The sequence below is a fragment of the Carcharhinus amblyrhynchos genome, chromosome 5, assembly GCF_965287045.1.
Source record: "Carcharhinus amblyrhynchos chromosome 5, sCarAmb.v2.hapA, whole genome shotgun sequence".
Lineage (NCBI taxonomy): Eukaryota > Metazoa > Chordata > Chondrichthyes > Carcharhiniformes > Carcharhinidae > Carcharhinus > Carcharhinus amblyrhynchos.
In genome coordinates, this window is record NC_137328.1 from 23185657 (window position 1) to 23209393 (window position 23737).

Here is a 23737-nt window from a genome sequence, read left to right on the forward strand (position 1 = left end):
GGAGATCAATGTTTAATTTGTAGTTAATGAACTATCTGTACTGGAGTACTGCTTAAACAGGGTACATTGTTTAGGCAGCTGTCAAACTTGAACTCAAATTATAGGAATCATGGATTGTGGAGATGGGATAGGAGTAAACACACTACTGATTTAGGGCCATTTCTATTTTAACATGAAGAATCTTATGATTTACATCCTATGCCTATTAATATTCAACCTATTTTTAAAAAGGGCTGTTATATTTCGCAGAGGAAGATCAATAGAAAAGGCTTATAAAGTTGCCAAAAAAAGTGGGAGGATTTCAGAATACAGTAAAGGAAGAGCATGAAACTGGTCACGAAAGGAAGTCATGATGTGGGTATGCCGGCGTTGGACTGGCGTAAACACAGTAAAAAGTCTGACAACACCAGGTTTTAGTCCAACCTATTTATATTATATTATCAAATAAATAGGTTGGACTAAAACCTGGTGTTGTCAGACTTTTTACCACGAAAGGAAGAACAGAATATGAATGCAATCTTGCAAAAACATAAGTTTGGACTGTAAAAGCTTCTATAGGTATGTAAAAAGGAAGCATTTGACCAAGACAAAAGTGAGTCCATTGCAGGTGGTCAAGAGAATTCATAATGAAAAAGGACAAAAAGTTAAATAATGCATTTTGGAGGATCAAATTTAAGTATGAATTATACCTTAGCAGAGATCTGAGCATGCAGGTCCATAGTTCCCTAAAAGCGGCAACACAGTTGGCCAAGGTGATTAAGAAGGCATATGGCATGCTTGCCTTCATCAGACACAGCACTGAGTACATGAGTTGAGAAATTATTTTGCAGTGTAATAAAACCTTGGTTAGGTCGCATTTGGAGTATTCTATGCAGTTCTGGTCACCACACTACCAACTACCAGAAGGACGTGGGAGCTTCAGAGAGCGTGCAAAGAACGTTCACCAGGATGTTGTCTGTTGACTATGAGGACAGGTTGAGTCAACTAGATTGTTTTCACTGGAAAGACGAAGGCTGAGGGGAGACCTGATAGAGGTCTATAAAATTGTGAGAGGCATAGACAGACAGGGTGATTGTCAGAACCTTTTTCCTAGGGTGGAAGTGTCAATTACCAGACGGCACAGTTCGAGATGAGAGGGGTAAAGTTTAAGGGAGATGTGCAGGGGTAGTATTTTTTCGCAGAGTGGTGGGTGCCTGGAAAGCAGTGCCAGAGGTGGTGCTGGAAACAGGCACATTAGCAACATTTAAGGAGTATCTGGATGAGTACATGAATAGGGAGGGAATAGAGGGATATGGACCAAGTATGGGCAGAAGGTTTTTTTTTTAAGTTTATTGGGGGCATCATGATAGGCACAGGCTTGGTTAAGTTACTGTCACCTAGTGTATGAATCGCCTAGTACCTAACACTGGCTGATGTTTAGCTGCAGTAAAAGTCTTAAAATTTGAAATCCTGTTGTGCGATTTGTCAGTCACTAGGACATTTATCTTTTTAAAGAAGTTATTGGTCTCTATGGGAATCATAACACAGCAACCCACACCAGGTTCAAAGCCGCCAGGTACAGAGTTATGTTCATCTACTCTGCTTCAACACTAGGCCAGGGATCACTGTTGCCAATATTGTTAGAATAATTGAAACTAATTGAAGATTAATTGAAAAATTCTCTCCAAACTCATTCATCTTCTGATGGCTGAGACACAACATAATATCTTTAACCGAGTAATATGCCCCAAGACATTTCACATGGATGTAGTCAAATTAAAATTGAGGGTTAATCAGCTTTAAAGTTGCACTAATTATTTACATGTAGACATTCCCCAGAGAGGTGCTCTGTATATTTCCTGCAGCTAAATACTGACCAAAATTAGTATAATGTTCATTCACAACTATTCAATTCCTTCAGTAAATTTTTATTTTTGACTTAATCTGCTGTCATTGATCGTACAAAGAATTGCATTTGACTATTCCATCATAAAAACAGAAAGGTATATCATAAAAATCAATATAATGATTTTCTTACCTTCAGTTCAAGCCCTTCATCTATACCAAACCTTTTCATTAAGGGGAGGGCTGTCACCTTAAGAGTATCCACCTTAATAAAACACACAGAATAAAAGTATTGAAATTGATATAAAAGCTAGAATTCATATCAGTGTGTATGGAAAGGCCAGATTGTAATGTTTTCCACAAAACAGAAGAAAATCCATCGGTATACATTCAAGAAGTTTACCCGTTTTAGCTATGACTACTTCTAAAAATGGAAGGCTAAATATGATTTTGAATGGTCAGGAAATAATTATTCTCACAATCACTGTATGAAGTACCTTTGCTAAATTTTCCAAATGATGAAAGTGTGCTATTGAATTGAGATCCAAAGACCCTGGCTACTGCTCTGGCAGCTAATAAGATTTAAGTTCAATTAATAAAATCTGGAATATAAAACTAGTCTCAGAGATGGTGACAAAGGAACTATCAACTGTTGTAAAAATCCATCTGGTTCATTAATGTTCTTTAGGAAGGAAATTTGCCATCCTCACCTAGGTTGGCCTACACGAGACTCCAGACTCTCAACGTGGCTGACTTTTAACGGCCCTCTGAAATGGGATGCCAGTTCAAGGGCAATTAGGGGAGGATGGGCAACAAATGCTGGCATCCAAATTCCAGGAAAAGAAGTGTTTATTTAAATATTCCTGAAAGATTTTTGTAAAGTGTAGCCTACTGATATTAGAAGTTTTTTTAAAAAAAAACAAAATCAAAATGGAAAGGCAAGTCTTCTGACTACATTTACATTTCAAGGTAGGATTTGAGTGAGATTTTACTAAGAACCTCAAACCCTTTAACCATACATGTGGGTTTCACGGACAGCCCCTGAGCTAGCTGACTGTGGGTGGTGTAGTATCCATCCAGAGGATTGACTTGATTTATTGTCACATGTACTGGGATACAGTGAAAAGTATTGTTTCTTGCATGCTACACAGGCAAAACAAACTCAAAGTACATAAGGGGAAAAGGAAAGGGTGCAGAGTATAACGTTGCAGCTACAAGTAGGGTGAAGAGAAAAATCAATTTAATGTGGATGAGGAGTAAATAGATTGCAATGGACTTCAGGCTACATCATAAAGTACCAACACTTTTAAGCAAAACTTGAGTACAGCAATGCAGTGGCAAACTCACTGAACAAATAATGTAGAGACCTGGACCAGTATGACAAGTAATACGACTTCATATTCTACCATGGCAGTTTAAGAATCTGAATTTATTTTAGTTTTAGAAACTTGGAAGTAAGATCCTAGTATTATTAGAAATGACCTTAAACTTGTCAACCCAACTGGTTTGTCTTTTATGGAAGAAAGCTGTAATTAGTCTGGCCAAATGTAACTACAAGCATCCTGTAATAGATTAGTGCTCAACACCCTCTGAAGTGGTCTAGCAACATGTTCAGTATTATCAAGCCACTATCAGAGTTCAACAAGATGATCCACCATCACCTTCTCAGGACAACTCAGCATGGACAATAATTGTCAGCCTCATCAGTGAAGATGGATGGGAAAATACATAATTCATCAGTATCAGTCAAATACAAAGTTTAAACAGTCCACAATGCTCAAGCTTTATAATCAAGGTTAGGTCCGGTCAAGTACTCAGGTTTAACACCTCAAATTTTTCTATCAGTTTAACTTCATCTTACAGAAGGATCTATTTGATCATTGGTGACGCCTCTCAGGATGGCTTTTAATGGTCTCTTCATAAAGGGAGCTAGATAGAGCAAGGCTTCCAGGTAATAGCCAATGGACCGTTGGGGATGGCAGTCATGTTCAATCTTCCCTCCAAGAAGAACACCTGGTTGGTAATACAGCGTAGTACCTGAAAAAATAAAGCGATCGATCAAAACTTTTCATTCAAACATGGAAAATATATCAGCAAAATTAGTTCCCTGTGAGCACCTATGCACAACAACAGGGTACATATATGTACACCTCCACTTACATATCAACAAGTTCACAAATTCAGGTATAGTATGAAGAGAAAGCATCAAGTGTCAGCATTTACCCATGGAAATCGGGGGTGGGGGGGAGAGAGAGAGAGAGAGAGAGAGAGAGAGAGAGAGGAGGAAAGGAGACGAAAAAAGAGCAAAGAAATCAAGATGCTGTCACTGACTTGCCTACACTTTACCACCAATTTAGGCTGGCAACTATGCACTTTATCAGCTATAGTTGATTTAATGACCTAGTTAGTGCTGATAGGTAAAATAATAGGAAAAGATCACAACAACAACTGGCCACACTGGTGAACATCTTGATGCAATTTATTTACAGGATATGGGCTATAAAACATGGGCTCAAATACCAACTACAGACAGACAGCCTCAGCTTTCCTTTCCATCCTTCAATAAAGGAGTTAGGATTGGTGGGAAACCTATGGACTGCAGCGTTTCAAGAAGACACCACCTTCTCAAGGGCAACTAGAGATGGGCAACAAATGCTGGCCAGCCAGCACTACTCATGTCCCACAAATGAATTAAAAAAACCACCCAGTTGCTTAATAAGAACATAAGAAATAGGAGCAGGAGTAGGCCATCTAGCCCTTCGAGCCTGCCCCGCCATTCAATAAGGTCATGGCTGATCTGTCGTGGCTCAGTTCCACATTCCCGCCCTCTTCCCATAACCCTTAATCCCCTCTCTTATCAAAAACCCATCAACCCGCGTCTTAAAAATATTTAGCGAGGTAGCCTCCACCACTTCAACGGGCAGAGAATTCCAGAGATTCACCACCCTTTGAGTGAAGAAGTTCCTCCTCAACTCCGTTCTAAACCACCCCCCGCTTTATCTTGAGGCTGTGTCCCCTAGTCCTATTATCCTTTCTGAGCGGGAAGAGTCTCTCCACCTCTATCCTATCCATCCCATTCATCATCTTATATGTCTCAATGAGATCTCCCCTCATTCTTCTAAACTCTAACGAGTACAAGCCTAGTTTATTCAGCCTCTCCTCATAGCTCAACCCCCTCAACTCCAGCATCAGCCTAGTAAACCTCCTCTGCACTCCCTCCAAGGCCAAAATATCCTTGCGTAAGTACGGCGCCCAAAACTGCACACAGTACTCCAGCTGCGGCCTCACCAATGCCCTATACAGCCGCAGCAAGACCTCCCTACTTTTATATTCAATCCCCCTCGCTATGAAGGCCAGCATCCCATTCGCCTTCCTGATCACCTGCTGCACCTGCAAGCTGGGTTTTTGCAACTCATGCACAAGGACCCCAAGGTCCCTCTGCACCGTCGCCTGCTGCAGTTTTTCTCCACGTAAGTGATAATCCTTCCTACCATTATTCCTACCAAAGTGGACCACCTCGCACTTGCCAACATTAAATTCCATTTGCCATTTCCTGGCCCATTCGCCCAGCCTATCTAGATCCTTCTGCAGACTCTCCACACCCTCCGCACAATTTGCCTTTCCTCCAATCTTGGTGTCATCAGCAAATTTCGACACCCTACACTCGGTTCCCTCCTCCAGATCATCTATATAAATGGTAAATAGCTGAGGCCCCAGCACCGATCCCTGAGGCACTCCACTAGTCACCATCCGCCAATCCGAATAGCACCCATTGACCCCCATTCTCTGCCTCCTATTTGACAACCAATCCTCTATCCACGCTAACACCCTACCCCCAACTCCATACCCCCTGACCTTCTGCAATAACCTCCTGTGAGGTACCTTGTCAAACTCCTTCTGAAAATCCAGAAAGACCACATCCACCAGCTTTCCTCTATCCACCGCCCTAGACACATCCTCATAGAACTCCAGTAAATTTGTCAGACACGACTTCCCTTTAATGAAACCGTGCTGTGTCTGCTCTATCAAGCAATTCCTCTCAAGATGCCTCGCTATTTCCTCCTTGATGACGGATTCTAACATTTTACCTACAACAGACGTTAAACTAACCGGCCTATAATTCCCTGCCTTTTGCCTGGCACCCTTCTTAAACAACGGCGTAACATTAGCCGTTTTCCAATCTTCCGGCACTTCCCCGGAATCCAGCGACGTCTGGAAAATAACCACCAAGGCATCCACGATCACCTCCGCCATTTCTTTCAGAACCCTCGGATGCATTCCATCCGGTCCTGGCGACTTATCCACAATCAGTCCCTCCGGTCTGTCGAGCACCTCCTCTCTAGTAACAGTAATGTCATTAAGACCCTCCAGCCCTACCACCTTTCCATCTCTAACACCCGGCAAATTATTCACGTCCTCCTCCGTGAAGACAGAAACAAAAAAGTTATTCAGGACCTCAGCCATATCCCCATCCCCTACCACTAAGTCCCCCTTCTCATCCTCTAAGGGACCAACGTTCACCCTAGCCAGCCTCTTCCTTTTTATATATTTATAAAAACTCTTGCTATCCTTTTTTATATTAAGCACAAGCCCAGCTTCATAGTTTCTCCTACCCTTCTTTATGATCTTCTTTGTCAATCTTTGTTGACATTTAAACCTCTCCCAATCATCTTCTTGCCCACTACTCTTTGCTACTCTAAATGCCTCCGCTTTTAATTTAACACTTTCCTTCACCTCCTTCGTTATCCACGGCTTATTACCTCATGAACCAGCTGATGTCAAAATGGAGGCGTTTTCAATTTTTAAAACCCAATTACGTTTTTTCAGTAATCGAAGCATGAGATTTGGGGGAGAAAAAGCTTCCCTTTCTCTGCTTGTGCTGCAATTTTTCAGGATCACACATCCCCAAATCAGGCATAATTTACAAGGTGATGCAGCACAAAACTCTCGTTTCCCTTGTTCTGCCCCAAAAACATGCTTTAAGCCCAAACTCAAAAAAGCAAGCCATTTCATCGTCCACCAGCCCACATTATCCTTAGCGTTCAAATGAGATTGCTAAGTTGTCAAGTACAGGCAACTTACACACTGAACTTTTAATCAGTAGAAAACATAAAATGTAAATAGTTGGAAATGCTCAGCAGTGGCTGCAAAACAGAAAATCCAATTTTAGATACTGATCAGGATTAGAACATAGAACACTACAGCACAAACAGGCCCTTCGGCCCACGAGTTGCGCCGATCACATCAACACCTATCTATAACCCCCAATCCCATAAAACCCCTTATACTCAACCAGAAGTCTTTTAAAAGACCCCAGCGAGTTCGCCTCCACCACCACTGACGGCAGCCGATTCCATTCACTCACCACCCTCTGAGTGAAAAACTTACCCCTGACATCACTTCTGTACTTTCCTCCCCGCACCTTAAACCTGTGTCCTCTCGTAGCGACCATTTCAACCCGGGGAAATAGCCTCTGAGAATCCACCCTATCTATTCCTCTCAACATTTTATAAACCTCTATCAGGTCGCCTCTCAACCTACGTCTCTCCAGGGAAAAGAGACCCAGTTCCCTCAAACTAACTTCATAAGGCATGCCTCCCAGTCCAGGCAACATCCTTGTAAATCTCCTCTGTACCCTTTCAATAGCAAAGATATTTCACTGACAAGCACTGGAAAAGGAACAGGACAAAGAAAAAACTGCACATAGAAGAAACAAGTCAGAGTGGATTGTGAAGTGAATGGGATATGGAAAAGTGGCAAAAGCCTTAGTGAGAAACATATTAAGCAAAATAAAAGCATATGTAGACAGAAAGTCATGAATAGCTATTCAGGGCAAATGGAAACAGAAACTTGAAAAAGTGGCTCAAGTTTTGGCATGATTTTTCTGATTTTAAATGTTGTTCATTTGCAACATCAATTCTTGAGCTGATTTTTTAAAAAAATGCATACCCAATACATTTCCTTTCAATTAAGCTCAAGTTAAATTTTATTCCTATTTTGTGAAGTATTTTCTGATGTTAGTTGTGCAGATGACTAGTAATTAACTAGTATCTTTTAAGGTTCTAACTGATATTTCTGTAGTTGATGCTTTGGCTTCTTTTGAACCCAATCTTTTACTTAAATACATCTGCATTTAGATAGCCCTTCATCACATTAAGAGAATGTCTCAAAGGTGAATTGGCTTACCTCCGGACCATTTTAGAAGAAATGGTAGACAGAGGGGTGTAAAGTCTGCTTTAATAAGGATTTGTTAAAATTATTAAATTGCATGCAATGCAACTTGACAAAGTGCACATCAGTGAAGCAAGGAAAGGTGACCAACATAAAACAGTTGAGATGATTTTACCAACAAGTTTGAAATTGGTAATAATGCAAATAGACGATAGTTGTCACTTTTTGGTTGCTATAAGTGACTGCCCATTTTAAGTGGTAGGTGCTATATTTTGCTTTATGTTCTCAGTAATTATCAATGAAATTCAGAGTGTCCTTCATTCTGCATGTTTACAATTAGAGACAATTACACATAATCAATTCGATGGTCAGATCCCATACATTGTAGGCAGTTACAAAAGAATCAGAATGAAATGATTGTGCTCGAAAGGAGGTTTTGTTTTTGGAAGAGACTATTTCAGATATCCAAATTGAAATTTTCAAGATAATGAAGGAACTGTCAAAAAAAGCCAGAATTCTTGTTCTGTTCACTTGCCAGGATAAAATACAGGAAAAGACATACGTTCAGACATATGTTGCATTTCTCCACGTCTCAGAAGCATCCAATTAATTAAACTACTTTAAGTGCAGTGGTCATAATGTCAGTATTAACCACAACTAGATGCCACAACTCCACTGAAATGTTAGGCGCAACCTAAAGCTCCTCGTCTTTAACCTTTGAACATCCAGCTTAACTACTGAATGGGCAGAAGGGGGCCTTAATTTCACACAGTTCTGCACTGAAGGATCACCTTAGATAAGATGCTCCAGTTATGGACTAGGCCTGATCCCACAATCTACTAGTGAGCCAAGTGGATAATTAGGGTGTTCAAAGCAGGGAGGATCAAAGAGTCAGAGGAGTTCAGGATTTGGTTACTAGGGAAAGACACTGAAATGAACAAAGTCATTTTGTGGCATTCCTTGAGAATAAAAGATTGGATGATAAAGTGAGAAGATGGAAAGGTAGGCATCATCACTGGAAAAGGTTTTGGCTAAATTCCTTTTATTGCTTTTTATAAAGGAACATAGAAACACAAGACTTAGGTGGTGTCAGCTGTTTGGCCCTTCAAACCTGCTCCACCATTCAATAAGATCATGACTGATCTGGTTGCGGTCTCAACTCCGGTTTCTTGTCTGCATCCCATAACTTTGTTGAACAGAAATCTAAAGGATCTTGAATAAATTTAAATCCCCACTACCTCCTAGGGAAGGTACTCCATCACAGCTGTATTCAATACTTGGTCTCTGAAAAAAAGAGCGCACTCGCTCTTTTGTCTTTTAATAATTTGAACAAGAAAGACTTGTAGAAGAGGGCACAGAAAGTAGCATAATCCCTCAGCTTTCTAAAGTCAATCACTTAAGTAACTAATTGAAGTCAGTAACTAGAGTAATTTTTGAAGTTGATTGTATTATGTCTTTACTGTGCCTATTGTAGTTGCCAAGTCTTATAGTTGCAATTGAATACTGCCATTGTTATGATGACATTTATACCGTGACAATACTATGCCTTTAATAAATGTATTTCAATCGTATTTCTCTGCAGGATGTTTGGAGCAGTTCCTGGCATTTTGTTGGAGCCATGTTGTCTGCAGCCGGTATCCTCTAGTGTTATTGAAGCAGTATAATTGACATCATGGTTTATTCTCCTCGTGTCTGCGTGGGTTTCCTTCGGGTGCTCCGGTTTCCTCCCACAGTCCAAAGATGTGCAGGTTAGGTTGATTGGCCATGCTAAAATTGCCCCTTAGTATCCTGAGATGTGTAGGTTAGAGGGATTAGCAGGTGGGATATGGGGGTAGGGCCTGGGTGGGACTGTGGTCAGTGCAGACTCAATGGGCTGAAGGGCCTCCTTCTGCACTGTAGAAGTCTATGATCTATGGTGGTTTTAATCTGAACTAATGCAATGTTCTGTTGTTTTAGTGATCTTTCGGGATGGCAGAGAAAAGCTTGATTGGAATAATTGACATGTCAGGTCATGTGACTGGGGTCAGCTCCAATTTCACAGAGAATTTCAGCTCATTTTTTGAGTGATCACTCTTGTTTTCACCTCTCTAGAGTTGGAGATTCTGTTGTCTACGTGTTGCTGTTTTGGAAGCTATAGAGAGATTTACCCCTTCCTCCTGAAGTCTGAAGACTGGAAGCTGATAGAGACTAGGTTTATTTCTATGTTTTGCTGCCTTAAGGATATATTCTTCCCTGAAAACTTCTGTCTGGATTTCTGTCCATAGCTGTTACAAAGTTGGAAACCTAGTGTCAGGTGAACTTATTTGTTTTAACCAATTCTGTAAAAGGATCTATGTCTAGGGGTAGCTTTTAAATTGGAACAGAGACAGCTAGTTAAGAGTTATATGGTGTCATGCTTAAGTCTTATAATTAGTAAAAATTATGCTAATTATTTTTCTTATACTCTGTGTTCTTAAATAAACTTTGTTTGATAAAAGCTTCCTAGCGGGTCACTTGAATCATACTTGCAGTAAAATACCTTACGCTCACCAATGCCAAAGTAAATGTAAAACTTCGGCTCTACAATACCATAATCTGTACAGAATCTTCTCCAGCTTTACACACAGGGAGTGAAGACCTAGTCTTTGGGTGAAAAGGGATTAATAGGCAGAGATGTAAGTTACCAAGAGAGATATCAAACTATATAAACATGGCCGTGATTTATAGTCACAAGTAGATTTTGCTCTACTGGCATCTAACAATGTCTGCTGTTAGTTAATTGTCCCTGTACTGTCCAGCTCAAAAACTCTTCTTGCACACAATTGCTATAAGTGTGCTACAGTTACAGGAAGGGGAACAGGCCCTGAGCAAAGACAATGAAAAAAATGGGCATCTCCTTAGCCAGCCAGATTGATGGATTGAGAAATAAACAGAAGGAGAATCAAGGAGGAGGGTGAATAGTGTGTGGATTCAATGTCAAATCAGGTAGAGGAGAGAAAAGAAAGATTGGATTGAAATGGGAAGGGTGCAGAAGAAAAAAAATAGGAATTTAAGATGATATTTTTAAAAATCTCCAAAAATTCAAAACCTGTTGGAATGAGATTCATTGAGGTTCCACGCCTAAAAGCAGTTTTTTTGGTGCCAGAGGTTGACAGACAGTAATCATCACTTATGACAAAAGGAAACATATATACTGCATGTTTCTTGTCTTAAATATCTGCATCAGATTTGATTCATATCAACTGCACTAATACAACAACTTCATAATATTAAATATGCTTCAATGATAACTGAGCCAGCTAGACTTTTGGCAGAATGGTATAACTCAGAGAGCAACTATTGGATATTTGCGTTTAATTGTGCATCTGCCCTCACTTCAAGTGTGCAACTGGAGGATAAACAATGGCGAGGGCAAGAAGTACAGCTGCAGTTTTGACAAATTCTGACCCAAAATATTCTAACTGCAGTATGATCTTGACAAAAGTTAGGAGTGTTTATAGTATTGACTGTAATGCAGGTTGATAAGCAGGAAAGCACAAATTATAGTGTCATATGAATGCAATTAGTGATAGATTTGCATAGACAATTCCCATGATAAAAATGGACAATTACGGCCTTTATTAGAAATATGTAGGTTTTGTTAAGCTATATCATTTGAATAAAGTACTTATAAGGTCGGAGGTATCGTATAGACTGAATAAGGTACTAACTTCGGGGGCTCAATGGTAACACTATTTGTTAAGTGAGGAAGCTATGGATCAATAATTGGCACAAAATCTAGGCTGATGCAATATTGAGGGTATGCTCCACCACAGCTTTAGGATGTGACATTAAACATTAACATTGTGTGGTAAACCTCAGGTGGTAAAGAACCCCACAGCATTATTTCCAATAAAAGCCAAGGAGTTTTCCCAGTATCCCTCAGCCAAAAATCAGAGAAAAAAGGATTGTCTAATCTTTATCACATTGCACTACTGCTTGTGGGGCCTTGCTGTGTGCAAATTGAATGCCTTGTCTCCTACAACCATGACAATTCCAAAGATATTTAATTGGCTTTAAGGTGCTTTGGAAAGTCATGAGGTTAGGAAAGGCGTAACATAAATGTAGATCTTGTTTAAGGGGAAAATAACAATTATCTCTAATAATGTGTTAACAAACCTTTTGTCAGAGAATCAAATCTCAGAACACTAAAGAGTATCAGCATAAATGGCTCACCCACAAAAATGGACAATTTAAGAACTATCATTATTCAGTTAATTAATTACACGGCATTACTGATGTATACCGTTGTCACAACAGACTGCAGTTTAACACCCAAGCTATACAGCACTGTGCTGCACTTTTTTTTTATGCAGTGAGGAACAAACGAACCCAAATGTAATAGATGTAATGCAAATAACATCAATCCAATCTTTCTTTCCTCTTTTCTCTCTCTACCCAATTTGACATTGAATTTGCACACTATCCACCCTCCTTGTTTCTTCTTCTGTTTATTTCTCAATCCATCAATCTGGCTGGCTAAGGAGATGCCCTTTTCTTCATTGTCTTTGCTCAGGGCCTGTTCCCCTTCCTGTAACCATAGCACACTTTCAGCAATCGTGCGCAAGAAGAGTTTTTGAGCTGGACAGTACAGGGACAATTACTTAACAGCAGACATTGTTAGATGCCAGTAGAGCAAAATCTGTCCTCATGACTATTAATCATGGCTATGTTTATATAGTTCGATATCTCTCTTGGTAACTTACATCTCTGCCTATAAATCCCTTTTCACCCAAAGACTTGGTCTTCACTCCCCGTGTGCAAGGCTGGAAAAGATTTAATAAAATTCTGTACAGATTATGGTATTGTCAAGACCCAGACCAGAAAGTCCAAGGTGATTTGTGAAGTTAACCTAGAGCTGAAACTTTACACAGAACACAAATATCATAAAAGACCACCTAGCTCATTCTGATTACAAATATTATAACCATACTGTTCCTTCCCTGGACATCAGAAATGGCAACATCATTTTATTCTTTTATAGCACTCATATATAAAAAAAATTCCTGAAATGCTTCACAGGACTGTAGACAGAAGGGGAAAGAGTGTAAGAAAGAACTTTTATTTATATAAAGTCTTTGACTTTCTCTACTCTGAAGTGTCATGGGTTCCAAGTTTAATGTAGTATGATCCCACAAACAGTAATGAGACAATGACTAGTTAATCACTTTTTGTTGGTGTTTGTTGAGATAAATATTAGCGAGCACACTGGCACAGCATCCCCAATCTTCAAATAGAGCAATGGGATTTTCTCAGTACTGTAGTGAGATGTCACCCAAAGTCACGTGCTCAAATCTCTAGAGTAGGCTTAAACTTTTGAGTTCTGGCTCAAGGGGGGAAGAATTCTAGCAAGGTTAACAGTAGTAGTGAAAGATGACACAAAGGTCAAAGCTTATTAATGGGTCATGTTAAAAAATATTTTCACAAGCAATAAAATTCAAAACCAATTAACTAAACATACAAAGACATTAATGGTTTGGAGTATCCATAACACTGCCATTCATCTAAAATGGACCGACCGGCTAAAAATAATGGAAATAGCTATTTTACATTCAAGGTTTTCTGCAGATTGAGAAATATCTTTAGCATTTCATAAATGATAGGTACATAGGAAATAGGAGCAGGAGTAGGCCATCTAGCCCTTCGAGCCTGCCCCGCCATTCAATAAGATCATGACTGATCTGAAGTGGCTCAGTTCCACTTTCCCGCTTGCTCCCCATAACCCTTAATTCCCTTGCCTACCAAAAACCTATCTACCCGTGTCTTAAATATATTTAGCGAGGTAGCCTCCACCACTTCAACAGGCAGAGAATTCCAGAGATTCACCACCCTTTGAGTGAAGAAGTTCCTCCTCAACTCCATTCTAAACTGTCCCCCCCCACTTATCTTGAGGCTGTGCCCTCTAGTCCTGCTGTCCTTTCTGAGCGGGAAGAATCTCTCTACCTCTACCCTATCCATCCCCTTCACTATCTTATACGTCTCTATAAGATCCCACCTCATCCTTCTGAACTCCAACGAGTACAAACCCAGTCTATTCAGCCTCTCTTCATAGTTCAACCCCCTAATGTGTTAAAAAGGCAAGAAAATAACTATTTTTTCTTTTCTAAAGGTACCCAACCCTTTGAAAACTAGTGGCATTTGCTAACAAATAAACCTGTTGAACTTTAACCTGGTGTTGTGAGACTTGAAATGATGAGTGCAGAAGGTTTTCAGTGTAAAAATTTCCCAGATGCTAACATGAGCTCCAAGTTCAGAAGGACAATTAAGAAGAGCATTACTATTTAATCACAAATAACTCACCAGATTCATTTATTTCAATCCGAGAACCGTTTGTTACTTTGTCCATGAGTCGAATGAAGCTTGCTTCAAAATCTATAAACAAAAGAGAAGGCAGTCATACCAAGTCCAAAGATGTGCAGGTTACGTCGATTGGCCATGCTAAAATTGCCCCTTAGTATCCTGGGATGCTTAGGCCAGAGGGATTAGCAGGTAAAATATGTAGGGATATGGGGGTAGAGCCTGGGTGGGATTGTGGTCGGTGCAGACTCGATGGGCTGAAGGGCCTCCTTTTGCACTATAGGGTTCTATGATCTATGAAGATATCTAGACAATAAAACACAAGTTGGCAATTTAATTTTAAAAATCAGAAGTTTTTTTTAATTTGAATCCTTTCTTGTCAAAAGGTTGTTTGCATCACACTTTTGGTGCTCTTTACACAGTGTACATAGCGGTGTAAACAGGCAACTTTGTTTGCTCGGCCTGCTCCCAATGCACACAGTACAAAGATGTGCATGTTTAAACTCTTGCACAAGCTGTTATTTACCAGCTTCTGGCTGTCAGTGAAATTTTGACCAGGTAGGAGACTACACAAGCCAACTTGTTTGATCAGTAAAAATTCAAATACAGATCATGTCATTTCTTTCTTAAAAAAAAGAGACAGACCTGATGCCACTATTTTCAATGGCACCTGGCAAAGCCAGAACACAATTTCTTGGAAGCTCTCTAATACCAATACCATCCAACGTCAGAAATCTTACACTGTATATTTTCAGGCTGGTCCAGTGTTAAAATTCCCAACACCCCAGCCACAAAAATGCACTGTGAATCCAACATTAGATTCTGGCTGAAATGACGAGAGCCATAATGTGGAGACTTGATTACCTGTAAAGACTCACATTCCAACCATTATTTTATGAATTGAGTTTGTGTCTTTACATGCCCTGTCTGTGAACTGAAATCCCACTCCCCTGATGAAGGAGCAGGGCTTTGAAAACTAGTGGCTTTTGCTAACAAATAAACCTGTTGGACTTTAACCTGGTGTTGTGAGACTTCTTACTGAAATGATGAGTGCAGAAGGTTTTCACTCAGACCTGCACAGACATGCAACAAGTCAAGTGCTTGTAAAAAAAAATGTCTTAAGGTGGTTTATCTGGCACCAACATGCTGTAAGAATACATTTACGCAAACAGGTTTTAATGTCACACCAATGCTTTGAATGATACTATGCCAGAAGAAATTCCCCAAATATCATAACCAGCTTTTCATCCTGGCAATATATAGTTCAAAATGTCCTCAGACACTTTGTAAACAGTTTCAGGCAGCAGGCAAGGTCATCAGCTATCTTTATTTGTTGGGATGCTGGTACGTTATTTCTACTGCTATATATATTAATGAAGAATTTACCACAATAACTGTTTTTTCTTAAAGAACGAAAACAGCAGCTATTTATTCATATGCATGTCCCACAAAAAACAATGAGATGACTAGATAATCTTTTTGTCATATTAGTTTAGAATTGACCCACCAAGACATCCCCTGATCTTCCTCAAAACAGTAGTGGTATCTTTTAGTTTCACCTTTGGGCCAGAGGGGACCTTACTTTAAATGCATTATCAAAAAGTTGGTACCTCTGGCAATGCAGCACCCCTCAGTAAAGTACTGGAAGATCAGCCTTGATCATGTGCTCAAGTGAGATGGAATCCAGAACATTAGACGCCAAAATAAGAGTTATACCACTGGGCCATGGCTGATATTTATGTTGACACCATTCTTTAGTAATCAGAAAAGAGAGATTTGACAGATGTTATGATTGGGAACGTACTCCTTGGTGGAAACCGAGTCAATACTAATATTTAAGATGCAATCGGATAAACAATTAGAAATGGAAATAAAATCATGGGCTTTGAGGAAAGAGCAAGAACGTGGGATAGATTTGACAGCTATTTCAAAAGAACCACCACAGGCACAAATGGGTTGAACAATCACATCAGAAATGCTAAGGGTAAGCCATTAGAGGACATGAGGAGCGCTATTATGGTTCTAGAGGAACTAACATATCTCACACCCCTTAACATTCCTCCACCTTTTGAAGCACTAGTTTCCACATTCATCCTTTGCCACCTTCACCACATCCAGCATGACAGCACCCCATAGACATCTTCCTTTCCCCTTTCAGTGTTCTAAATGGACTGTTCCCTCTGCCATCTAGACCATGCCTCAATTACTCCAACACCCACCCCTTTCTCTTATACCTTCCCATACAAACACAGGAGATGCAACACTACCCTATTACCAACCCCACCCCCCGCAACTTCCCATTGTCCAGAATCCAAATGCAATTTCCTGGTTAAACACCAATCTAATTATATTTCTTTCAATTTAGTATACTGTATTCGCTGTTCACAATGCTGTCTCCTCAACACTGGGGAGATTGCTTTACGGAGCACCTCCGTTCAGTTCCAGCTATCTGCCATTTTAATTCTTTGTTCCAATGACACTGACTTCGGGCTCCTGAAATGAATGAAACTTGACATACACTGAAAAAGCAGCACCTCATCCATTGTATAGGTGCTTTTAGACTCAACATTAAGTTCAATTACATCAGATCACAACCATTAGTCTCTAATTATCAGATGGCAGCTGTTGATGATTCTGCTCATCCCTTTTACACCTCTATAGCCATTTTGATCCTTTATTTGTCCCACTGCTATACAGTATTTCCTCACTTAATACTGTAGTTATGTTCCTGAAAAGTGAAACAGTGTGAAGTCAAGCAGATTTTCCAATCACAAGTAAAAACTTTGGTCTGGTTCAATGAACCATTCCCACCAGTAAAAAAACTTTATGCTTCAAGTTTAAAACCTGTACGTACATTGCTAAATTACTACATTTCTCAATGAAATAATATTATATTTTAAAATTTAAAAATATAAAAGAAATAGACTTTTTCTACTTAGCTGTGGCATGCCACCTCTCCCACTCAATGCCTTCTCTATTTCTTGCCTCTCCTGCTCCCTGCCAAATGAATTCCCCAACCATCCTGCCAGCTGCTTCCCTCATCCAAACCTTCACCGAGAGTGAGGGTTCAGGAGACATGCTGTGATAGGTAAGAAACAACCTGGAGCTGAATTGCAAAGGTAAGCTGCAAGCTGGAAAGATAGCCAGCAGAAAAGGCTGCTCCAAGTTGGTGTTGATTGGCCACATTGCCTTCCATCACATCCAGTATGAAACAACATTAATGCAATTCTACATACCTATGTTAAATTGAAAGGACTTAAACTAGGTACCTTAAAACAAGGACTTAATGTATCCTTTTGCCTTGCAACATTAGGAAATGTTTTAAATTCATTCGTGGGACATGGGCATCATTGGCTGGCCAGCATTTATTGCCCATCCCTAGTTGCCCTTGAGATGGTGGTGGTGAGCTGCCTTCTTGAAACACTGCAGTCCATGTGCTGTAGGTTGACCCACAATACCTTTAGGGAGGGAATTCCAGAACTCCAGCAACTGCGAAGAAATGGCAATATACTTCCATGTCAGGATGGTGAGTGGCTTGGAGGGGAACTTGCAGGTGGTACTGTTCCCATGTATCTGTTGCCCTGTCCTTCTAGAAGGAAGTGGTTGTGGGTTTGGAAGGTGCTATCTAAGGATCTATGCTACATTTATCTATTTCCCTTTTGTTCTGCCTAATTTTCCCTGCTCATGTATTTGAAATACTGATGAAAGGGCATTGATCTGCAACATTAACTTTGACTATCTGCAGGTGTCAGCTGGGCTGCTGAGTATTTCTACCATTTTTTGTACTTCACGTTTTCAACACTCTTACTATTTGGATTTGTAATGGTGTGAATAGAAGAACCTCACTGAAAGGCAACGGAATCAAAAATTATACCAATGTGTTCAGTACTTCTTTTCACCCCCACCACACAAATGAAAAGGGTTTGAGGAGACGAGCCCCTTACCCAAAGGGAAACCTCATCGGTCTCAACGTTACCAAACGAGCCCAGTTTAGAGCCACCTTCAAACGTGTGCCGGGTCGGGAGGATTTCTGGGAATCCAAGCGTTGAAATTGCGCTCGGGAAGCTCCTTCCTTTCAATGTCCTCAGGCAACAAGCATATGTTACGGTGGTTTGTGTAGCTGGTGTCAGAAAGCTGTCCGAGTCACATTTCAGATTAGACACTGCAATCTCTTCCAGCTACAATGCACCAGAAGTCCAACAGAGATCCCGAGTTAATAAATTAAGACCCCCCCCAAAAAAAGAAAACAGGCTCAGAAAAGAAAAACAAGGCACCTCCCCAGTCTACTCACAAGATGGCCAAGAGTGAAATCAATGGGAGGTCTCCCAGAAACATAGCGACACCAGCCTGTCAGTGTGCGTTTCCCGCATGGATTGAAGTCGAAACAATCCCGTTGTCAATGTTCAGCGGGGAGGAGGGAGTTAATCTAAGGAGAAAATCCCAAATGTGCCTTCACCCTCACCAATTAAAGATCACGAGCTATCAGGCAGGGGTCATGGAATTCAGGGGGGCCAGTCCCCAAACCACGAGGGATCTTTATTAAACCAATGTTTGCTTACACCGTGCCGCAGTGTGGAGGGCCATGAGCCCTGTCCATTCGCTAAGCGGGGCTGTCACCTCAATAACTCCCAATGCCCTGAGTGCGGGCCGGGAGTCAGCCCGCACCAACACCGCCCGAAACTCGCAACACCCTCCCTTCCCCGCCCTCACTCACCCTGCAGGCCCGGGTTCAGCTCCTGGCTCCTAATCCCGCTGATGCGCACCGACCGGCCGCTCAGCGCCGCCAGCGACATCCTCATCCGCAGGAAGCCCGCTCCCTCCCAACGCAGCACCGACCCTCTAGAAACCGCCATCTTACAGCTCGGGACACGCGCTACAGCACGCACTGCCCCCACCGGGGGGGAGGGCCACAGGTCAGCCCCGCCCCCCCTACTGCACGTCAGTCACCAAAATCACAGGTCAGGGCCCCGCCCCCGCTCCGGCGGCGCCTGCACCCGTCAGGGTCACAGGTCAGCTCCGCTTCCCCGCCCCCCCCCTCCTCCGCACGAAATGCGCAGCGTCTCGCCGGGGTCACAGGTCGAACTCATCGACAGACCCCGCCCATTCTGAGGTCGGAGAGGTTAGCCCAGGTGATGGCAGCAAATGAAAAGTAAAAGACCGCGGAGTCAAAATGCTGGAAAATCTCAGCAAATCTGACAGCAGGTGTGGAGAGAGAGTAGAGCCAACATTTTGAGTCTGGCTGACCTTTTATCATGATGTGAGGATGTCCTTTTTTCAGACAGTAAGAAGTCTCACAACACCAGGTTAAAGTTCAACAGGTGTACTTGGTAGCAAACGCCACTAGCTTTCGGAGCACTGTCCTTTCATCAGGTTTTATCAGACAGCAGATGTAAGGGGAAGGGTAGTTGTAGGTGACAGGAGGTTTGAGATGAGTAACATTGCTGCCTCTGAGCAGAAACTCTGGGTGTGAATCCCACTCCAGGACCTGATGGCCACAGAAGGTGCAAAGCCTGTAAGTCTTCCCAAAACCCCACTGGCAGATGGTAATTGTGGGATGGTCTCCCTGATGTTGGAGCGGTGCCTGTCATACAGCTCCAAGAAAAAAATAGCCAAGGAAACAGGTAAGTGTGTGCTGTGCCTAACTCGTGTTTCTGCCATTGTGAGAAAACAGGACTCTAGCTGAGGAACGACTGTTAACAGTTCTATCAGGCAGTGGAACTAGGAAGCAAAGCTGGATGATGAGCAGTTTGGTCGTAATAGTATTTGAAGGAACAGGAAATGGTTCTTATGGACAAGTTGAGCTCATAGAGAGCAAGATGAGAGACTGAAATTAAATTAGAGAATTATGTGAGTCCAGGGTTAAAGCATGGAAGAGCCACTAGGGATGTTTAGCCTGGTGCACGAGGGGAAGGGAGGGAAGTGATAATGCTGGCTGAATGGATGGTCTCAACTTTTGTCACAAAAGTTAAGTTTATTTATTAATCACAAATAAGGCTTATAATAACACTGCAATGAAGTTACTGTGAAATTTCCCTAGTTACCACATTCCGGTGCCTGTTCGGGTCAATGCACCTAACCAGCGCCTCTTTCAGATTGTGGGAGGAAACCCACGCAAACACGGGGGGAACACCATACAGACAGCGAACCAAGCCGGGAATTGAACCCGAGTCCCTGGCACTGTGAAGCAGCATGCTAACCACTGCTGCTGTGCCACTCATGCTACCGTGCAGCCCAAGGCTTTGTACTTTGTGGTAGTGTGTGTAGAGAAAGCAGGTAGAGGAATCTAAGTACTGCAGATGTTGGAAATCTGAAATAAAAAACAGAAAATGCTGGAAAAACACAGCATCTCCCCTGCTACCATCAGACTTTTGTATGAACCTACCTTGCATTAAGTTGATCTTTCTCTACATTCTAGCCATTACTGTGACACAACATTCTGCACTCTTGTTTCCTTCTCTATGAATGGTGTGCTTTGTCTGTATAGTGCACAAGAAACAATACTTTTCACTGTATACTAATACATGTGACAATAATAAATAAATCCATGTCGGGCAGCATCTTTGGAGAGAGAAACAGTTAACATTTTGGGTCTTGACTTCTTCAGAGCTAAAGAGAGGGGGAAATGTGATAGATTTTGTACTGTTTAAGGGGGTGGAGAATGTAGAGAAAAATAGAAATTCAGGGAGCTCAGAGAGTTGACAAAAATGTCATGGGCACAAGACAAAGGAACTGTTAATAGTAATGTTAAAGACTAAAAAAAGGTGTTAATAGCTGTATAAAGGTAAGGTAGCAGAAAGGATATAAGTAGCTGGGTTGTTGTGGAGAAAAGAAGCCAGGAAATTAGAATCTGAAACAAAAACAGAAAAATGGCTGTCAGACTTGCTGAGATTTTCCAGTATTTTCAGCTTTCGTTATCTTTGAAGAATGTTTGCCACTGCAGGAACAGACGGTGAAGGGCAGGTTCTGATAATGCTTTATGTGATCCACATGAGTAGGCCATGAATGTTTAAGCCCCATGCCTGCCATAGATGTTCAAGTTAATTTAAGAGCGTGAGATGAGAACCATATCATGGGAATTTGATTAGGATCAGCGAGAGAGAGAGTAATGATCATAGTGGGGACCAGGAGAGTGATATTGAGCAGAGTAGTGGATGAGGTGGAAGGCTCTTGTAGGCTGCAAAGAGACATTGATAGGATGCAGAGCTGGGCAGAAAAGTGGCCCTGATAAGCGCAACATGATTCATATTGGTAGGACAAACTTGAATGCAGATTACAGGGTCAATGGCAGGGTTTTGAGGAATGTGGAGGAACAGAAAGATGTTGGGATACAGATCCACAGATCTCTGAAGGTTGCCACTCAAGTGGATAGTGCTGTGAAGAAGGCTTATAGTATGTTGCGTTTATTAACAGAGGGTTGAGTTTAAGAGCGGTGGGGTTGTGCTGCAATTATACAGGACCTTGGTGAGACCACATTTGGAATACTGTGTGCAGTTCTGGTCACCTCACTATAAGAAGGATGTGGAAACATTGGAGAGAGTGCACAGGAGATTTACCAGGATGCTGCCTGGAATGGAGGGTAGGTCTTATGAGGAAAGGTTGAGGGAGCTGGGGCTTTTCTCTTTAGAGTGGAGGAGGATGAGAGGCAACTTAATAGAGGTTTATAAGATGAGGGGGATAAGAACATAAGAAATAGGAGCAGGAGGAGGCCATCTAGCCTCTTGAGCCTGCCCCGCCATTCAGTAAGATCATGGTTGATCTGAAAGTGGTTCAGTTCCACGTAGCCGCCTGAACTGTTATCTTCCAACACTTCCTTCTGAAAACTCAAATGCAGTTTGATAGAAATATTGCTCCTCATTCATGCATGTCTCCTAATTGTGATGGGCCCTTGTTTAACTCTTGCAGAGAGTTTTAATGTAATCCAGTGAGGCAAATTTTCCTTAAGCCCCAATCCCCTTATCAACATAATTGGAGAAAAAGTTTACAAGAATAGTTCCACTTACCCGCCTGCTCCCCATAACCCTTAATTCCCTTGTTGATCAGAAATCTATCTACCTGCGACTTAAACATATTCAACGAGGTAGCCTCCACCGCTTCAATTCCAGAGATTCACTACCCTCTGAGAGAAGAAGTTCCTCCTCAACTCTGTTCTAAACTGACTCCCCCTTATTTTGAGGCTGTGTCCTCGAGTTCTTGTTTCCTTTCTAAGTGGAAAGAATCTCTCTGCCTGTACCCTATCTAGCCCCTTCGTTATCTTATGTGTCTCTATAAGATCACCCCTCAGCCTTCTAAACTCCAACGAGTACAGGCCCAATCTACTCAATTTCTCCTCATAAGCTAACCCCCTCATCTCCGGCATCAACCTGGTGAACCTTCTCTGCACTCCCTCCAAAGCCAATATATCCTTTTGCAAATAAGGGGACCAAAGTTGCACACAGTACTCTAGTTGCAGCCTCACCAGTACCTTGTACAATTGCAGCAAGACCTCCCTGCTTTTATACTCCATCCCCCTCGCAATAAAGGCCAACATTCCATTTGCCTTCTTGATCACCTGCATTCTGAGTTTTTTGCGATTCATGCACAAGGGCCCCCAGGTTCCTCTGCACAGTAGCATGTTGTAATTTATCACCATTTAAATAATAGTCCATTTTACTATTATTCCTTTCAAAGTGGATAACCTCACACTTGCCAATGTTATACTCCATCTGCCAGATCCTCGCCCACTCACTCAGCCTATCCAAATCTCTCTGCAGACTTTCTGCATCCTCCATGCAATTTGCTTTTCCACTCATCTTTGTGTCATCAGCAAACTTTGTTACCCTACACTCGGTCCCCTCCTCCAGATCGTCTGTGTATATGGTAAACAGTTGAGGCCCCAGCACCGATCCCTGCGGCACACCACTAGTCACCAACTGCCAACCAGAAAAGCACCCATTTATTCCAACTTTCTGCTTGTTAGATAGCCAATCCTCAATCCACGCTAACACTTTGCCCCCAACTCCGTGTACCTTAATCTTCTGCAGCAACCTTTTGTGAGGCACCTTATCAAACGCCTTCTGGAAATCTAAAAACACCAGATCCACCAGTTCCCATCTGTCAACGGCACTCATTACATCTTCATAAAAATCCAGTAAATTTGTCAAACACGACTTTCCCTTCATGAATCCATGCTGTGTCTGCTAGATCGAACCACTCTTTTCCAGGTGTCCTGTTATTTCTTTTTTAACCGTGGATTCTAGCATTTTCCCAACTACGGACTAACCGGCCTGTAGTTACCCGCCTTTTGTCCACTTCCTTTTTTAAACAGCGGCGTCACATTAGCTGTTTTCCAATCAACAGGCACTTCCCCAGAATCCACCGAGTTTTGATATATAGATAGAGTGGAATTGCGGAGACTATTTCCTTGGATGGATGTAGCTGTTGCTAGGGG

At 41.7% G+C, this 23737-nt stretch overlaps 2 protein-coding genes across 2 annotated transcripts in view; one reads left to right on the plus strand and one right to left on the minus strand.

The window, feature by feature from the left end:
• rcl1 (RNA terminal phosphate cyclase-like 1) overlaps positions 1-19205 on the minus strand; it is a 34059-nt gene extending 14854 nt beyond the window's left edge. Inside the window, exons 1-4 of the mRNA XM_080188541.1 lie at positions 19025-19205; positions 14314-14385; positions 3686-3861; positions 2018-2089 (exon numbers count right to left, since the gene is read on the minus strand). Of these exons, the coding sequence (XP_080044667.1) occupies positions 2018-2089; positions 3686-3861; positions 14314-14385; positions 19025-19163 (459 nt within the window). The 5' untranslated portion in view covers positions 19164-19205. The remainder of the gene's footprint in view (positions 1-2017; positions 2090-3685; positions 3862-14313; positions 14386-19024) is intronic.
• Positions 19206-19439: 234 nt separating this feature from the next.
• ak3 (adenylate kinase 3) overlaps positions 19440-23737 on the plus strand; it is a 77586-nt gene continuing 73288 nt past the window's right edge. The window contains exon 1 of the mRNA XM_080188543.1: positions 19440-19931. Within this exon, the coding sequence (XP_080044669.1) occupies positions 19799-19931 (133 nt within the window). The 5' untranslated portion in view covers positions 19440-19798. The remainder of the gene's footprint in view (positions 19932-23737) is intronic.